Source organism: Callospermophilus lateralis, chromosome 4, assembly GCF_048772815.1.
Source record: "Callospermophilus lateralis isolate mCalLat2 chromosome 4, mCalLat2.hap1, whole genome shotgun sequence".
Taxonomy (NCBI): domain Eukaryota; kingdom Metazoa; phylum Chordata; class Mammalia; order Rodentia; family Sciuridae; genus Callospermophilus; species Callospermophilus lateralis.
Genome location: NC_135308.1, coordinates 91,600,583 through 91,620,402, shown reverse-complemented (window position 1 = coordinate 91,620,402; position 19,820 = coordinate 91,600,583). Strand labels below are relative to the sequence as shown.

The 19,820-nt window shown below is 39.9% G+C and overlaps 1 protein-coding gene and 1 pseudogene across 7 annotated transcripts in view; one reads left to right on the top strand and one right to left on the bottom strand.

The window, feature by feature from the left end:
• Window positions 1–19,820, top strand: part of Bcat1 (branched chain amino acid transaminase 1) — a 68,749-nt gene that overhangs the window by 19,942 nt on the left and 28,987 nt on the right. For 3 of the 7 annotated variants that reach the window (XM_076852730.1, XM_076852726.1, XM_076852727.1), the window contains exons 4-5: window positions 2,621–2,731; window positions 5,296–5,415. The exons of 1 other annotated variant lie outside the window; for it this stretch is intronic. In XM_076852730.1, the coding sequence (XP_076708845.1) occupies window positions 2,621–2,731; window positions 5,296–5,415 (231 nt within the window). The remainder of the gene's footprint in view (window positions 1–2,620; window positions 2,732–5,295; window positions 5,416–19,820) is intronic. 3 more of the 7 variants (XM_076852728.1, XM_076852732.1, XM_076852729.1) reach the window with 2 other exon arrangements.
• On the bottom strand, window positions 12,173–13,387 carry LOC143397351 (mitochondrial calcium uniporter regulator 1 pseudogene; annotated as a pseudogene).

The following is a 19,820-nucleotide window of genomic DNA, read 5'->3' as shown; positions in this document are numbered from 1 at the left end:
GTTTTTACTTTTTTTAAACTGCTGCCATTATATTGGAATACAATTTGACATCTGGCCACCTTGTTTAAACAAATATTTGCTAAAGGTTATCTGTCAGCTTTTCTGGATTTTCTTTATATTTAACCATGTCTTCTATAAATGGCAGTTTTATTTCATCCTCCTCAAAACTTTTAAAATTTCCTTCTTCTTGCCTTATTTTACTGGTTGTACAATATTCTATTAAAGTGGTTGCAGCAGGCAGTTGTGGGTTTACTAAATTTGAAAGGAAAGCCTTAGCATTTTACTGTTTATAGTGTTTGATGGAAGTTCATTGTAGATATACTTTGTCACAAAGTTCTCGTTTATTTTCTCATCCAGGAAACTTGAAAATCGTAAATGACTATTCAATTTTATTAGATTCATTTACTACATTTAATGATAGTCATATAGTTTTTTTGTATATAAGCTAATAATATAATGAATCACATTAAGTAATTTTCTTATGTTAAATTAACCTCTATTCCTGGGATAAACCCACATAGTCATGTTGTACTATTTTTTGTACATTTTGTATCTATATTATTCAATAAGATGATCATAATATTTATATATATTTGAAACTATCTCATTAAGTGTATTCAACTTTTAGAATACTAAAAAAATTTTCGATGTAATATTTAATATGTATACATTATAGAATGATTAAATTGAGTTAATTAACATATCCCCATCACTTCACATGTTTATCTGTTTTATGGTGCAAATACTTGAAAATTACCATCAACAAATTTGAAATATACAATATATTATATTTATTAACTGTAGCTACATGCTGTGCAGCAAATCTCAAAACTTATGTCTCCTAACTGAAATTTTCATCCTTTGCCCAATATCTGCCAATCCCCCCTCATGTGGTAACCACAGTTCCATAGTTCTAATATTTACATTTATGAGTTTGCCTTTTCTAGATTTCACATAAATGAGATAACAGAGTCTTTCTGTGCTTGGCTTGTTTTGCTTAGCATAATGTCCTCCAGATTCATCCACATTGACAAAATGGCAGAATTCCCTTCCCCTTAAAGCCCAGTAGTCTTCCATTGTGCCTACAAATCACGTTTTCTTTGTTCATTCATCTGTTGGTGGACACTTAGGTTGGTTCTGTGTTATGGTATTTTAAATAGTGCTGTGATGATGAACATGGGAATGCAGATACATCTTTAACGTGTTTATTTGAATTCCTCTGGATATATAGACCGTAGGTAGTTCTATATTTGTTTTTTTGAGGAATATCTCTAGTGTTTTCCGCAATGGCTACATAATTTACATTCCTATCAGCAATGTACAAGAGTTTCCTTTCTCTAAATTCTTGGCAGGTACTTGTTATCTTCTTTGTCTTTTGATTATAGCCTTTTTAGGTGTGTACAATTTAAAAATTGTGAAGTAAAGGGAAACTCAGGAAGTTATCTCTGTCCTTAGTAAAGCTTCTTGCCTTAAAGTCTCATTTCTTTTATATTCAGTAACATGACCTCATCAGGCTTTATTTTAGAAAGGATTTGCATGATAAGCTTTTTTTTTTTTTGTTTCAGAACTTATCTGCTGAGTCTAGTCTGAAAACTTACCTTTTAACTGAAGCTTTAGTCCTATTATATTTTAGAAATTAATAATAGGTTGTACTTAAAAGCAGTGTCAAAAGTCATGCTTTTAAATTGAGTTGCCTTTTTTTCTTATTAAGAGTTTGGACTACACATCTCTAAAGGCCCTACTTTTCATTTTCCATTGATTTTTTTTTTTTCTTTCTTTCTAGTAACAGGTACCTTGTTTTTAAAAGTGTGGGTATTTTCTGGTTATAGTTTTGGCATTGATTCCTGACCTATCTTGTGTTTGAAAAACATGTGAAACAAACATGTTTTCTGCAGGTGGTACCTGTAGGCTCCTGATGTATATTAGGATTAGGTGAGTTTTTTTTTTTCCTTGTTCAGATCTTCCATATCTTTATTGAGCTTTTATCTGTTTGTTCTAATGATTACATAGAGAGCTTCTGTTAAATTTCCCTCTAAAATTATTGATCTGTCTTTTTCCTCTGTATTGATCAGTGTATGTATATATTTCAAAATCCTCTCATATCTCTGCTTAGTTGTTGGACTGGGCCAGCTAGGGAAGCCTTAACATAGCAGAGCTTCCTGGTTTCTGTGATTTGGGGAACTGAACCAGCTCTAGTCACATAAATGATTTACAATCTGGACTTCAAATGAACCAGTTTAGATGAAAGGACACGTGGATACATTTGAGAAGGCTGAGTAGCTTAGAACCTGTGGTTTCTCTCAATCCCTGTGGTCCAGAGAGTTAATCTTGTTCTGTGATTGACAACACTGTCTGCCCACTGTGTGCCGTTTAGTAACATAACCCCTGCTAGGGCAACAGCAATCCGCATTCCCACCTTATTCTGTTAATAAAAGGACTTCCCTTTTTTCCCCAGTCATTGTACCCAATGCTGTTGACTCCCATCTTTCTAGATGTAATCCTCTCAAGTAGAGGCCAATGTCAACAGCTTTATGTGGTGAATGATAGAATGATACCTTTTGAACATAGGAATGATTTTCATTCAGAAACCTTATAAGATATATTTCTCTTTTATCCTCAGTTATTTGAAGGTTTAAAGGCATTTCGAGGAGTAGATAATAAAATTCGACTGTTTCGGCCAGAACTCAACATGGAGAGAATGTGTAAGTCTGCTGTGAGAGCCACTTTGCCGGTACGTAAATTTAGAAGTGTTTTTTAACTCCGTGGGTCACTTGAGTTTAATCACCACCCAAAATCATTTCTGCATGATCATGTGAATATTCATTACAAATCATATGAACGTTGAAGTTATTTATGATTAATCATTGAGGTAAAAATATAAGGACAAAGGCAATACCATTTGACGAGGTCACAATATTTCTGCTTCTTTATGAAGGGCTGTGGGGGATTAATATGTATATATGAAAGATGAAAGGATAAGGAAGAAAAACATGTTTTAGACTAAAATAAAATTTAAAGACCACATGAAATTATGGTATTGAAAATGGAAAATACAGAATGCAGCCGTTATTTGGGTTATGTTTGACCTAACTGCTTTAGACACCAGCAATTGCACAGTGATGTAACTCATTATTTTATTCCAAGTTTTGTTTTAGAGAAAAGAAAACAAGAATATCAAAATCAAAAATGGTTTCTCATGGCCCTTGTATCCTGGCCAAAATATTGTCATGGAGCAGAGTTTATTTTAAAATGCATTCAGTTTAGACCCTAAGGTACACATAAAGTTGGAGGTGACAATGGCTTCCGTGACCAGGTCGCTTTTCTGAACTGAAAGAAGCCCCCTCCTTGACACATCTGCAGGTCTAACCTGGAGGAGCTGGGCCCAGGCTGTGTGCGGAGGAAGTCTGAGGACAGTGAAAGCCAAGTAGCCCCTCTTTTTGTACCAGGCCTTTGCTACCTCTGCTTGGTTGTATAACCCTGGCTTTCCTCACCTCCTTTAGAAGCCATAGTATAGTAGCACCAAGAAATTTAAAGTACAGTCTTGGACTAGATCCTAGTTTTGTTCTTCTTCCCATTACAGCTAGGTCACTGGGAAGAAAAGGGTAGTATCATTCTCTGCCGCCAATGATGTTATGTGGCTTCACTTTTCCATATCTGTCAATCATAACAATAAGCCATTGTCAAGAAGACCTTTATAGTAAAATTTAGGGTAGCACCTTTGTACAGAGAAGAAAACTCAGGCCCAGAGAGTTTGAGTGACTTGACCAGTGTCACACACCAGGACAGGGAAAAAAATTAGATCCAGTTTTTTTGACTCCTACTCAGATTTTCTTTTCACTAAATTCACTACATTTTATCTCTAGAGAGCAGTATCGGAGATCTAAGCAGGTGGTACATCTCAGTGATGGGAACTCAGTTTTTGTAACATTGTTACACCGTGATTGTTGTTCAAAATTAGTGTTTAAATAGGCAAATCCCAGTGTCATGATCTTGTTTCTGATGGGTTTCCACCATGGCTAACCCATCATCTCTCAGAAAGCATGTTTCTCTGCTCCGCAATGGAGTAACTCCTTAATTGTTTTACAAACTGTCACTCATCGGGGATATGAAAAACCCTTTCTCCTTGGAAATAAGTCCTCTTTGCCTTTTTGTATGTCTCTCTTACTAATGTTCAGGATAGCTGGGCCCATTTTGACTATAATCCTCTGTTGGAAATGTTACCAATTTCATCAATTGTGTAGTTTTTTTAATCTTTTAAAGATCAGAGGTCCTTACAATTTTAAATAGGTAGATTTTTTTTTCTTAATGATTTGTGTTTACACCTCCCCCCCCCCCTTCTCTTTTTGTACCAGGAATTGAACCTAGGGTGCTTCACCACTGAACCACATCCTTGGCTCTTTTTTATCTTTTATTTTGAGACAAGGTTTCACTAAGTTGTTAAGGGCCTCACTGCTGTCCTCCAACTTAGGATCCTCTTGCCTCAGCCTCCTGAGTTGCTGGTATTACAGGCATGTGCCACCATCCTGGCTACTTTACATCTCTTGGTTAAAAATATTTACTTTTCTTCTTTTATAGCTTTATTTTATTCATTTATTTTTATGTGGTGCCGAGGGTTGAACCCAGGGCCACACATGTGCTAGGCAAGTGCTCTACCACTGAGCCACAACCCCAGCCCAAATAGTTACTTTTCTTAAGGTCATAGATATTCTCTATTTTTAAATAAAAGTCTTAATATTTTGTCACACTTAAGTATAAAATCCCATTGCAGTGAATTTAAGGGTAAGGTAAAAGGTAGAGAGCTGATCTTTTTATATTTTATTTTTTTCATGCCAGGGATTGAATCCACAGGCCCTTAAGCACTGAGCCACATCCCCAGAGAGACAGTATCTCACAAAGTTGCTTAGGACCTTGCCATTGCTGAGACTGGCTTTGAACTTGCCATCCTCTTGCCTCAGCCTCCCAAGCCACTGGGATTATAGGTGTGCACCACTGGGCCCAGTGGGATGTAATTTCTTATCTTTCTTATATGAATAGTTAATTCAACCACGTTATTTTGGGGAAAAATATTACAGAAAAATTTTTTTTTGTTTGGGTTTGTTATGATTACTTTTTATTTTGTTTTTGAGAATAAAGACAATTACATTTCTTTAGAGCTAATTAGGACAGTAATCTTGAAAAACAGATTCAAGTAGTCTTGAAAATGTATTCCTATACTACCTTTCTGCGTGCCCATGAGGACTATTTCTCTTTGGCATGTTGGGAGAAGGCCATTCATTGGGTTTTTCATTCTTTCAGTTGTTTGACAAGGAAGAGCTTCTGGAGTGTATTCAGCAGCTTGTGCAGTTGGATCAAGAATGGGTGCCCTACTCCACCTCTGCCAGTCTCTACATTCGTCCCACGTTTATTGGAACTGAGGTACGGGTTGACTTCCTGTTTGGGAGTATTTGGGTGGGCAAGTTAGCATCGATTGTTCTTGCTTGAAATCTTCAGTCCTTAGCTTGAAAAAGCACCTATAATTGCTCCTTTCTCCCGATTATCAAGACGAGATAGCAGACATTTTCTGTGAAAGGTTAGTAAACGGTTCAGGCGCTGGGAGCCATGTGGCTTCTGTCACAATTACTCCACTCTCATTGAAGTACTAAAACAGCCATAGACAAGACACAAATCAGCCAGTGAATGAGAAAAGAGCAATGCCGTTTGCCCTCCCCCATCAAGACCAATCATCATTTCCCAAGTGCACGAGTGTGATGCCTGCCATCATGGCGGCATTGCTCTAAGGTGGAGTAGCGGTGCTGGTTCAGAAATTTGGAGAGGGAGAGCTCCTAATGTTCATTTTTATTTTCCTGAAGTCTTTGGATTTCTTGGTAAGGACTCAGAATAGAAGGTCCTCTTCCAAATAGAAAACGCTGAAAATAGAGTTCACAAGGAGCTGGAGTGGCAGGATTGAACAACGTGGCCTTAAGATCACTTGATAGGTCACAGTCTTCCATGTTACATGGGGTTTATGGTGGCTTCTGTCATCTCACTGTCTTCACAGAGTGATTGTAGGCACACTTCTGTCAGTTATGTGATTTCGCCCTAAAAGGGCAAAAAGACTAAAAAAGTCTTTTCTGCTGCTGGTCTTCATGGTTTTCTTTCATGTTGTTTTCATGTTTAGATTAGCTGATTAACTAGGCCTTATGTCCCAAAGGCATTTGGATTTCTTCAAATGAGCATGTGTATGTGTGTGTGTGTGTGAGTGTGTGTGTATGTGTGTAATTCATTAGGAGATATAGGGACTAGGGGTGTAGCTCAGTGGTAGAGTGCTTGCCTGGCATGTGCAAGGCCCTGGGTTCCATCCCCAGCACCATCAAAAAAGAGGCACCCATAGAGGGGGAGAGGAGAGCCTCCTAGTTGATCAGATGTGTCCAATTGTATTCTCTGATGTGGCAGTCACTTTCTTGATAGAATACTCAATATTCCACAATAGACACATAAGGGTCCCAGCCAAGACATAAATAATCAAAATCTGTGGAGACTCTGTAATTTGACACACTCTGCAATTCTTCTTAACCACTTTCAAGAGTGGCACTATCTCAGATCTTGTTAAGGCATCACATACATATGTATCTGGTGGTTTTAAAGCTTTATTTACTCTAAAGATTGCAAGCTGGCAGCAAGGTGGAAATATTTATAAGTTGAGAGCTGACCTTCATTGAGAGCAGGGTGTTAAGTTCACACTCATGGGCCATGATGTGACAGTCCTGTATTACTTGTCACTTCTCATGTTCAGTAAGATTCAGTAGCTACCATGTACATGCTCTGTTGGTAACTTATAAATTTCATTGTATTTGCAAAGGGCACTTCACATCTTTACATTCTTTATAATTAACTTTTAATTGTCTTCACAGGTATGTACCTTTTAAACCAATGTTTTTGTGAAATTTTTAACATGAAAAATTAAATCCATTACTAAATCCTTTTATATTTAAGATTATATTAAGCAGAAGAGTATAATATTGGAAAACATGTTTAACTTATTAACATACAACCTGTGAGTAGGAATTAGTAAAAAATATGAGGCCACCCGTGGGTGTTAATTTTTTTGGGAAATTTGTTAAATTCCCATTCAAACACAATGTTAAACCTTAATGCACAAGTTAAAACACAAAATTAGCAACATGAATTATATACTCTCTGTGTAGCATGCAAATATATAAATACATATAGTTTATTGGACATATTGTACATGAAAGTTTTATGAAAAGTTTAGAGAATAAAATCATTTGCATTGCCAAAGATTTCTCATATTAAAAAGAACTTCAGGAACTGGGGATATGGCACAGTAGCAGAGCACTTGCTTATCACAGCAAGACCCTGGGTTCAATCTCCAGTAAGACACACACACATGAAAAAGAAAAGAAAAGAAAAAAAGACTTCAGTATTATTTTAATTAAAATCTTCTGAAGTGTTTATTTGTAGGTTATTAAAAACTTGTCTTTTGTATAGCTCTACAAGGAAATGTTTTGTAATTTGATTTCATTATTAAGATCTAGTACTTGGCAGCCATAGTTTAGGTAATATTATTTAGTACTATTTGCTTGCATGCTAACAATTGAACCTTTTGTAGGACCCACATAAGGAACATATTTCTGAGGCATTTGAGCATCAAAGCAAGTGCTGTAGCAATACCTGTGTAGACTGAGAAGATTTCGATAAGAAAAACTTGTGAATACCAGTTCTACACACTCTGAAAATTCTTGTTTTCCCTGCTTTGTGGGTCATTGAATGGGACATTTGTTGTCCCAAAAGTAACTGACTGCATGACGGACCTGCAGTGTACCTTATAATATTAAAGCAAGGTTTTTATTATAAAACAAGTAAAATTGTTCAATTAAAAAAAAACTTAAGTGAGAAATTAAAAGTTAGAGTGCTTCAGACTCTTGCTGATTATGTACCAATTTTAAATTAAGGTAAAATCTGAAATCATAACATTAATTTATTATGTATTTGTAGTGCTGTGGACTGAGAGCAACCCCTCTGCCACTGAGCTATGCCCAGAGACTCTACAATAAAAATATTTAAATGAGGAATATGTACATGAATGATTTTAGTTTATCAGACAAGAAGTTAAAATTATGACTTTCAGGTTTATTTTAGTACTAGAAACCTCACAACCCTACATCCAAAGAAGCAAGTTTTGCTGTTTTAAGCCACCCATTTTCTCTAATGCAGGCTCAGCAGTGTGAATGCACACACATGGGTACACAGATAGGCTTCATAGGATTGTGGTCTCAATAGTGAAAATACTTTAAAATCCTTTTTCATCTTCCACTTTTTTCGTTGTATCTCTGTCCTGTTTCATGGTACTCTTAATTTGAAAGGTGGTGGCATAAGAGAACAGAGTGAGAAAATCACTGAATTATATAATTTATACCTAAATTATATCAGGGCTGAGAAGTAGCCAATAAGAAGGGTAGAGTCAGGTCTAGGGACAGCCCCACAGTAGTTAGCACCCAGCACCTTTAATCAGGCTGCAGGCTGGTTACTACAGATCTGTCTGCAAGCTACCAACAAATTTGCCCTTATCAAAACAGGTGTTCTCAAAGACAGGCTGATCTTGGCTGATGTGAAAGTTGTTTGATTCTTCATATTCATTTAACTTCATAGACCTGAATTTGGATTGTCTCTAAATAAATTTCTGGTTAAGCTCAGCTACAGATCAGTTTGCGTTTGGATGCACAGACTACAGAATACAATTTGAATAATGCAGAACAACCTTTTAATCATCTCACATGAGCTGTTTCTCTGTTTAGCATTTCCTGGGAAATCTTTCAGTATGAAATTGTCATTAGAGTTCACATTTTAAAATCCCCCTGCCATTTTTCAAGTGGCTGAAGAAAGGCTAGAGATCAAATTCATCAGTCCCAAACAGGTCACTCTATTTGTGGTTCACTCCACAGGGAGCATAAGGACATGCACATTTCACAGATGCATTTTTATTTTAAATAACCTTGTAAAATCTTTATATTGTACATACAGTTTTACCTATAGTGATATCAATTCCAATGAAAAGAATTCCGTTTGTTCACTGCCTCTTTTTTTTTTTTTCTTTTGAATAAAAATTTATTTTGTAGATCAAATATTTACTTTTAAATATTTTAATGTAAACTCAAATTTTCAGTTATTAGATTAACTTACAATTCACTCGTTTTATCATATAAATGATACAGTGAATACAGTTGTTCTAGACAGAAGTTATTTTAGTTTTTCATTTGAACCATTGGAAAAATGTATTAGAGGGCTGAGATGTACCTCAGTGGTTGAGTGCTTGCCTAGTATGGACGAGGCTCTGGCTTCAATTCCTAGCCACCCTTTGTCCCCCAAAATATTAGTCACAAATAATTACATATTTTTAGATAATAAAAACCCAATACACACTCCATTAGATAATAAACAATGTCATTGAATATTTGCTTAAGTAATAAAAGGGTTAACAAATGATTTTGGTTGTAATCAAAGGAAACTTAGGTACAAATCTGCAGAAAGATATATTTTCCAAATAAAATTCCAATAAAGGACTCAACAGTCTTGAATATTTTAAATAAGGAATACATTATTTCCAGTCAACATGTTTTTTAGTGCCAAAAAAGTCACAACAAAGTTGGTAAAAAGTCAGAGTTCTGGAGGACAGGGTGCAGATTTGTTCAGGATGTAAAGGTCTTAGAACACAGCAGAGCAGGATGCTAATGACGGGCAAAGGGTGGAGAGGGAGCCAGACAAGGAGGGCAGATGGCAGTGCTGAGCACAGCTATGCGGGGACAGCAGGGCCAAAGCCCATGGGAACAGCCGGGAGAGACAGGTCTGCTGGGGCTGAGGCTTGAGGCATGAGTCAAGCCTTTCTTCTTGAACTTGCAACTTTCCAATGGAGGGGCTTGGCATATTTGAGGGGAGAAATGCCCACGTTGTTTTAGTCTTGCTAGATAATGCCCAATTTCCTAAGGTGATCTGACTTCTCAGGAGCTGGAGGACAGGAAGCTGTAACTGTCTAGACATAGCTGGCTCCCACCGTGCAGATGCTGGAGCCAGCTCAATGCTTTTCAAATATAAAACACTGACTAAATAATGGGAACCAGTCCCAAGCCCTGCTGAACTCCAGACCTGCATGCCATCCACGTCTTCTAAAGGACAGTTCATTGTCCCCAAGCCCAACAGGGCTGTTCTGCGCTGCAAGAACTCTCAGAAAAACCAAAGGTCTAAGTTAAGTGATGGGATGATGAGGCCCACTAGGCCAGGAGGCCTAGTGGGAGTGCCTTTAGCAGACACAAGACTGTCACCCCACTGTTATTTAATGGTCAGGATGAAAGGACGGCATGCTCGCTTTTGACCTACCAAGGTCAAGGCACGTGGTACCTTTGCTCCTGGGGGCTTTATTTGGGAGCTGTGACCTAGTGAGTCCCTCTCCAGCTCTATCCTAGGTTGTGCTGACATTAGTCACAGTGTGGTCTTCAGGGGGGGGGGAACCTATGGGGCCTTCAAGGTGTCAGGCAACGGCTGAATGCACTGTTCTTCCCAGGGACTCTTCTTAGAAAGGGGAAAGAATATACTGATGAAATATTTTGTTAAGTCATTAAGACAATTTTTGATCTACTTGAAAAGGAGTAAATTAGGATATTTCACTTTGAAACTGCTTCCACTAATAGAAAAGTACTTGATTATCCTATGGTCTGAAGCTCAGAATGTTTGGTTTACAAATGTTTTCTAAAATAGTAAAGACTTCCTAATGCTTAGAAATTACATCTGAAGGACAAAGGTAACTTAATTTTACTAATGTGGTTGGAATAGTGACATTGGGTAATTTATTCTGCCAAACCGATCAAGAAATCCTCCTGTGGTTTCTGCACCGTATAGTGTGCAGCATGTGTGAGTGTAAAGACAGAAAAGGTCCTGTCAATGTCACTGCTTCCAAAATGCTTTCTTTTGGGGTACCAGGGATTGAACTCAGGGGCACTCGGCCACTGAGCCACATCCCCAGCCCTATTTTGTATTTTATTTAGAGACAGGGTCTCACTGAGTTGCTAAGCACCTCACCTTTGAAGAGGCTGGCTTTGAACTCATGATCCTCCTGCGAGCCGCTGGGATTACAGGTGTGAGGTACCACACTAGGCTCCAAAATGCTTATTCTTGCCCACAAGTCTGTTGTTTCAATAAGACACAAAAGGTACTTCTTTAAAATAACCCCAGTTGCACCTAGGATTTATTTGTTTCAAATATAGAGGTAGGGTAGGCCTGAGGATGTCTTCAGCAACAGAAGCCAGTCCTCACTGGGCAGGCGCAGCTGAGCTGGTCACAGGCAGCACTTGGACAGGCGTGGGCTTCATCATTTAGAGCGACAGGACAGCCAGATGTCTAGACAACCTGCAGGAGGGAGCCGAGTGCTCCCCTGCAGAAAAGGAAGATGCAGATGAGGAGGGACCAGGCTGAAGCGCACACTGCAGCTGACCAGGCCAAGGAGGAGCGGTCCTCTGGGTGGCAGTGCCTCAGCAGAGCATCATTACAGTTCAAGACACGAGGGGGATCTAGCATCCTAAGCAGCAAGAGTTCCCATTACAATTACAACGCTTCATTAGGCAGCAAGATTTTCTAGCTGGAAGGCACATTAAAAATAACATAATAGTAACTTACTAAGACAACGGAGTCGGCAGCAAGCATCCTTTAGGAGCAGAAGTACAGCTGTATTAACCAGAACCAGCCCAGCAGAGGCAGCGCTGGGGCCGGGAGCTGAGGGTGGGTGAGGAGTGGGCGCTCAGGGTTGGAGTCAATGATTCTTCAGCACTTAGAGCCACAGTCCCCTTTCAATGAAGACCCCAAGTCCTCTATGTGACAAGAAGATTTCAAATTGTAGGGAATCACAAAAACATTTATTGTCGGTATTGCACCCAGGTCAGACCAAGTGCACGGATCACTAAGTGAGGTCATCCAGGTGTGGGCCACGCCCCTCAGTTATCAAGTTAACTAGGCAGAAGGCAAAAGGATGATCAGAGTCCCTGACTTCTTTACTTTGGCCATGTGCCCATACTTTGTGTAAAAATAAATAGTATGCATTAAGTCAAATCAGAATTAAAATTTGAAACAAGAAAAAAAAAAAAAAGAGAGACAATAGTCTGGTATTCTTAAGGCAAAACAATGGAAATCTCTTTAAATAGACACCTTTATTACATCCACAGGCGATAAAATCCCAGAGCTACTGTCAGGCATGTAAATACAGACCCTGCTAGATACTTGATGGTGTCGAGCTTGTGCGACTCAAGCATGGTTTTGAGGCCAGCGACCTCCGTTTCTATCTTCCTATCTGTCTGCGTCAGGGCACGATCCTGCTGGGCATGCAATTCCATGATTTCTGTCCTCAATTCCAGCAGCTTCCTTTCGTTCAATGTGTACAATTCTTTTACTCTGCTTTTTTCCAGATTGAAGTCTAATTTGGTATCTGTCCGGACTTTGATCATTTCATCCATTACTTGTTGCTTTAATTGACGTAGTTCAAGTTCTATTTTCTCATTTTCTGCTCTGAGAGCTGAAAATTCACTCTTCTCCAAAATGATCATATCCTTTTTCACATTAGCAATCTTAGACATTATTTGCTGAAGAGTGATCTCCTGCTGTACCTTGGTGACCATGTCTTTGTAGACGATGTTCATATTGGTCTCCATGATTTTGGCCAGTGCAGAGACAATGATTTCTGCTTGTTGAGTAGTAAAACCATTTTCTTCCAGCAGGCACACCAAGGCATGGGTGTCAAAGTAGAGCTTCCTAATCCCAGAGGAGGTGAACTCTGTCCTCCTGTGCTCCAGCTGCAGGCACCCGGCAGACAGGCTCAGCTCTTAAACTCTGTTGGGCTGTCCCATGGGTCAGGGATCTTGAACACAGGACGTCTAGAATGGCTTGTGAAGAGTGACAGGGTTATTCTGGTCCCAAATTCCTTGTCTCTCTCCTGCAGGAAGCCAGCGCGGCCGCCACGCCGCGGCCCAGGTGGAGGGCGCCGCCCGCCCTCTTTTTTTTTTAATGTTTTTTACACCATATCTTTTCCCTTCACAATTTCTTTCTAGTTAGCATAGCAGTTGTTTATCATCGTCAACTTGTGTATTTTCTGCACTTTTACACATCCAGCTCCTGTTGTGTTTTTTTTTTTTTTTTTTTTGGTGAGAAATAATATATATTTAGAATTAGCCTGCTAGCTCAGTTTGAATGATCCCAATTTTGTTGGCAACACCCAAAGCATCATAGTCAGGAGCCAGTCGTAGGCCTTCTCCTCTCCATCAGGTCTGATCAACATATTGACTGTGGCCACATCAGTGTCATAGAGCACCCTCACAGCCTGTCTGATCTGATGCTCTTCTGTCTTCTTCATGGTCGACTCAGTGGTCAGAGGGAACCGGATGGTGGCATAGTGGGGAAACTTGTTTCTTCTGAAGTGTCTTGTGCCGCTGGAGGGGGATGACAGAAGAGGTGGATCTTCTTTTTGTGGCTGTGGACTTCTTTTAGCTCTGCCTCCTTGGCCTTTGAAGTCTTTGCTTTGGCTTCAGCTTGGGAAGGCCGAGAGCTTCCTTTTTTTGCTTTCAGTGCGTGTCCCTGTTTTTGTTCCTTTCTGTGTAATTACGTTTTAGTACCAAATCATCCTGTAACTTTTTGAAGATCCACTGGAAGGATGAACTGCATGAACTGCTATGAGCAAGGCTGGCTGTGACAACTTTGCTCCACTGCTTAGCCAGCAGCAGTACCAAAATGCTGAGTCCACATCTCAGACATGTTAAGAGTGAAAATAGATGGACATCTTAGAATCTGAAATATGATAGCATAGTTTATTTAGCTGATTTTCTGTAGATCTACTATTATGTTCATGTAACAAATAGAAGTGTTAGTGCTAAAATGAGTAAAGCAGGAAAATTAAATTTAGAAAGCCTACACTTAAAGTCTATATTTATATTATAGATATACCCTAGTGTGTATAAAGAGACTCAGTGATATTTTTTGCAGCTCACATGATTTACTGATAGATTGGATGTGAACGTGAGAGAAGAGAGGTCAAGTTTTTCTTATGGACCTTACCGACAGGATGCTAACCGTTTATTGGGTCAGGGAAGAAGGATGATTTTTGTTCATTGGAGTGATGATGGTTTGAATTTAGGGTGCAGAAACCTAAGCCAGTGATTTCATATAGGTACTTGGTGTGCAAGTCCATTATTCCTGGGAGAATTTGGAATTTGAGTGATACACTCTAGTCTTTAGAATAAAAAGTATTTTTAAGACAGGACCCTGGTGAAGTCTTTATGGGAATAACTGGAGAAAGAGATGCAGACAAGGCAAGGATTAGGCTGTGGGCAGGTGTTTAGGAAAAAAGGATGAGCAGCTGTATGGTCTGTCTATCAAGTAGAAAGAAAAGCAGGAGAAGTTTGTTGCACTGGAAGCCAAGCAAAGCACGAGGTGCAATGGGAGCAACTGTTGCAAATCCAGTCCCTGGAACCAAGGAGATGTGGTAGGAATTGTCTCCTGAATTTGGCAACAGGAAGGTAGGTCCCTAGTGATCTTGATCAATGTATTTCAGTTCAATTTTGGGCTTGAGAGACTGAATGTTTTGGAGTCAAGGGAGAGTAGGTCACGTTATACTGGTGAGTAAGTGCAATCTGGTAAGGAATTCTGCTACCCAGTGGGGCAGAGACATGGACAGCTAGTTTGAGTCTCAGGCTTTAGGGTAAAGGGACTGTATTTAAATGAGAGTTCTGGCATTTTTCTAAGCTGACAGAAAAGCAAAGCTGATGGTGAAAACATTCAAAACTCTATATCATGGTCTATTCCTGACGGTGGCAGCAGTGTAGGTGGCCAGTGGCATGTGACCACATGGGAGGACTCGCCTTCTTTAGCTTCCAATTTTACACCCACACTCCTATTGTCACCCATGTCTTCGGGTGGGCCCTTCATCTAAATGTAATATTCTTGATTACCAGGATCAGTATCTTCTCCCTCACCTGCTCAGCTGGGGTTGGACTTGCCTCTTCCGGGTCTGCAGCATGAATGTGAGCACCCGTGCGGTTCTTGTTCTCTGTTCTAGGTCCAGCACAGTGCTTGTCCTAGTCAATTGAAACAAACTGGGTGGACTCACAAGGTCCACATCAGGAGCCTGTGAGGAGATCCTGGCTCCGAGGTCATTCCCAGTTCAATAGGCATTTTCCTGTTATCCAGAAAAGGCACCAACAAGCTTTTTCTGAAATTGGCCAGATAACGAATAGTTTCAGCTTTGCAGACCACACCGCTACCCAGCTCTGCCTTTTCAGTGCAGAAGCAGCTATAGCTGGCTTATAAATGATCGAGCATGTTCCAGTGGCACTACAAAAGCAGCAGGCTGAAGCTTGTGACTGCTGACCTGGAGCCCTTCCTGCCAGGGAAGCGAGGCATGGCTTTTCTGAGGGTGACTCATTCCAGCTCCCCCCGAGCATTTCCCTGGCAAGTGTTCTTGACCAGCCGACCATGATGCAGTTCTACTTAGGACAGGTTTTCAATTTCCCAAACCACATTTCCCAGGACATCCGTATAACCACCCATGTCTTTCCCCAGTGCTCCCTCTCCATGGTCCCCACATGGAGTGTCGCGTGCAGTGCCAGGGTCGCAGCTGCAGTCATTGGAATGTTGTCTTGATCTCTTTGTCCTGGCACAGATCAGTTGACTTACCACTACTACACTACTACTCTTATCAATTGTTACTTGTAAAAATAATTATTATTGCTGTTTGTTGACTGCTTGGAAAAAGATCAGGCCTTGGGTGCTTTTCAGCTATTATCTGATCTAATCCTTGTACCAACCCTCTGAGGATATGGTCATTACCACTGTCTTTACTTGGGAAGAAATCTGGGTAAGACAGTTATGTCCCTTTAGTCTTTTCATTTCCTCTTTCGTTTTCTGTACACTTTTGTTTTAACTTTTAAATCATTCTTACTTAAAAACTAAGAGTTGCATACTCAGCCTTCTTTTTGTCAAGTGTTAAATTTGTCCTCTTTGTCCCAATGAACAGGGAAACAACCTGGATCTGTCCCCTATTTGTATAATAGCAATTCTGAGGAAATTCTGGACTTTTGCTTCTCCCTCAACATTCTTTCCATATCTACGTATTAACTCAAGATAATTACTCGGCAATAGTGAGGCACTAAGCCACTCGGTGAGACCCTGTCTCTAAATAAAACATTAAATAGGGCTGGGGATTCAGTCCCTGAATGCTGAAGTGCCCCTGAGTTCAATCCCTTGTCCCTCGCAACCCCCACAAAAAAATACTTCAAGTATGACATAGGCCCTCCTTAATGCCTTTCTCATCTTTTTTCTAAAAGCAACATCTTATTAAGATGAACAGTCATGCCACAAATATTTGGTCAAAATATGGAATAAAATACCCAACAAAAATGGTCCTGTACTTCATGGAGTTTATAAGTTAGCAAGAAGTAGAGAATTAAATAGGTTGATATCAGAAAGTGTGATACCACTTTGCTAGTCTAAATTTGAAGTGCAAGATATCATGTAACATGCATTAAAAGCACCTAGGCTGATCTGGGATTGCTTGTTTCCTGAAGTGACATTTAAATGACATTGAAATTGAGATTGAAGTGTTCATATTGGAAGAGGATAGAAGTGAGTCTTCGTTTGCTCATCACTTCCTGGAGGCTGGAAGTCCAAAGTCAAGGTGCAGCTAATAGGGCTGTTCTCTGGAGAGACTCTTCCTGGCGTGTAGATGACCAGCCTAAGGCTGTTTCCACAGGGCCTTTCTATGCAGGTACAGGGAGAGAGTACTGGTGGCTTTTCCTCGTTCTGTAAGATACCAGTCCTATAGGATTAGCCCCGTTTTCTTATGACCTCATGTAACCTCTCTTACTTTCTTAAAGGCCTCATCTTCAAGTGCAGTCACACTGGAGGTTAAGTCTCCAACATAGGAAATTGACAAGTCATAATTATCATGAGTGAGCTATGACATTAACACAGACTGTCCATGGTTGTGTCTTTCTACTGTCGAATTTATTGATTAACAATTAATTCACAAGCTACATCATGTTCTTCAGTTGCAATTCATTGAGTACTTGCGGATCACTTGGTAGATACAAGCCAGGCAATTATAGGTTCTTTTATTCCCATCTTAATTACTATTCTAATCTGTAATACTCAAGTCACATCATGCTTCACACAATGGTAGATATATTTATAGGTTATGGAAAGGCTAAGAAAGGGTTGGGGTGGCTAAAGGGCTTCAGGAGGCTACACTGAGAGAGCAAAGGCAAAGGCCAGATACAAATGCATGAGCCATTGCAGGTGGTCAGATTAATGACCAGCCTGAGAACCTGTTCTGAGAACAGAGCTGTCAGTGCATGGAACCTATTCTAGGCTGGGGTCCAGATGGCTGGTGGGCAGCATTCAAGTGGGCCACTTCCAACAGAGAGGTTGAGCTGAGCTGATCTGAAGACCCAATGACAGTTGGGAGATAGTTGCCTGTCGACCTCATGATACATTTACAAAAGCATTCACTTGGTCTGATGATGTGTTGGTGTGTATTATCTAGTCAGTCTTGGGAGGCTACTCCTTTTATGGGTTTTAGGTGAGAATTTTATCAATTTGTGGAGAAACTGATAAGCTCACAGGCCTGCCTGGTTTTTCAGATAGGAGTTTGACTGCTCCAGTGTTCTTATGCTTCTGATTTAACTTGATAAGTTCACAGGGGGTCATTTTTATTCGCATGATTACTTTATCTGTTTGTGCCTTATGATTGTACTATGTAGCTTAAGGAGGTTCTTTTTGATAAGTTCTATATCCAGCATCTCCTGGTATCTCTTTGCCCAGACAAATTACCACGTCATTCTGCCTTAGCACTTACACTCGCTATGGAACAGCTCAGGTCTAGGCACAGCCTGAAAGCTGCTGTTCTACATGTTATGGAAGGATTCAGCAAGGCCCAGCCTGCTCTCCACATAATGCTGTAATTCAGTCTGTAATGGGGTGGGGGGAAGGAGAGTGTTCCGGGTTGAGGAGATACTACAGGAGAGCATGTGGAGGTAGAGAATGGGAAGGGATTGAAAGCGGGGAACATGGGGAGTGCAAGTATGTGGGCAGCAAGCAAGGCCCTCCCCCAGGAGCTCTTTAGGGTAGGAAATTCCAATTCCTCCATTAATTTTTATTTCAAATCTTTGATATAGTGTAAAATAGCTGTAGATTAAGTGTAGCTCTTGAGCAAATAATTTGAGTCTCATTTTCCTCAATGTAAATATAGGAGTGTAACTCCTGACTTCCCTGTGTATTCTCATATAAGATGGTGATTATAAAAATATCTTAGAAGCCAAAAACAATGTATAATACTGAAGTTTAAAAAAATCTTTTCCAAAGCAACTGATTTTACTGCAGGAACTTGATTTTACTTCTGTGTGTGACCATCACATCACACACACACACACACACACACACACGCACGCACGCACGCACGCAAGCCCCCCCACCCTCCCCCCCCCACATTGCTGGATCCTCTCCTGTACAGCACTCCTGACTACAGTATTATTCTCTTTTTGTGTGTGGTACTAGGGCTTGAACCCAGGGGTTCTCTATCACTCTACCTCTGATGACATCCCCAGGCCCCCACCTTTTTTTTACTTTGAGAAAGGGCCTCACTAAATTGCTGAGGCTAGCCTAGAATTTGCAATCCTCCTGCCTCAGCTTCCTGAGTTACTGAGATTATAGATGTGACCACCAGCATCTGGTTTGTAACCTTTTCTAAGAGCTAGCAGAATTCAAAATAGAAATCAGGCTGCTCTCTGGGTTAAAGAAAATGCTTCTTTTTGAAAAGTGCTCATCTGTTATTCCTAGCTATTTCATTTTCTCCTTCTTAACTGCTCAAGACACATGCTGCTCCGCATCTCTGCCTTTTAGGCCCAAACAGACTAATGGAATTTTATCAGCTTGGTGAGCTCACTTCAGACAACCCCATGTTGTGTCTTCCTGTGGAGGAACTTCTGGCTGACCCAGAAAGAAGTGGCAGTTTCCTACAATTTGCCTCTTTTTTATTATCACAACAAAGTTGTAAGATAAAGCCTATAAAATTAAGAAAAAAAATCTTCTTATTGTTTTTTATACACTAGTATTTTAATCTCAAAGTCAATGTGGTCGTGAAGTAATGTGCTTTGCAGGTGAAATTTTTTAATCTCTTATTCATTCTGCTGAAGTATTTTGAAAAGCTAGTAGAGAAGAATTCAAAGTCAATCAAAATGTGCACAGGATATCAGACTTGTTGAAAATGACCCACCCACCCAGTTAGCCATTGGCATCCTTATTGTCTCTGTATGTTTGTGGCTTTTGCTTTATTTAATTGGAAATCTGATCTGGCCATTAAAAATTTTATTCATAATCATTTAATTAAACTGTACAATAAAATACTCTTCATGGCAGCCCAGAATTCAAATTGTTTTTTAGGATAGAAAGGCAAATTAAACAAAAGAACAAATGATGGTCCCCGAGAGTATAAGCAGACCCAATCACCAAGTTCCTTTCCTGGTGCCGAGACTTAAAATGTAAATATTGTCTATCAAACCCAGGGCTCCACACATGCCGGGCAAGCACTGTACTACCAAGCTACATCCCCAGCCCCTTTTGCTTTATTTTGAGACTGGGTCTGGCTCAGTTGCCAAGGCTGGCCTTGAATTTACAATCCTTCTGTCCCAGCCTCCTGAGCTGCTGGATCACAGACGTGTGCCGCTGCATCCAGCTATAGAAATCTTTACACAGAAAGACTATTTTTGTAAGTGTTCCTTGAAGGAGAAAGGTGACTA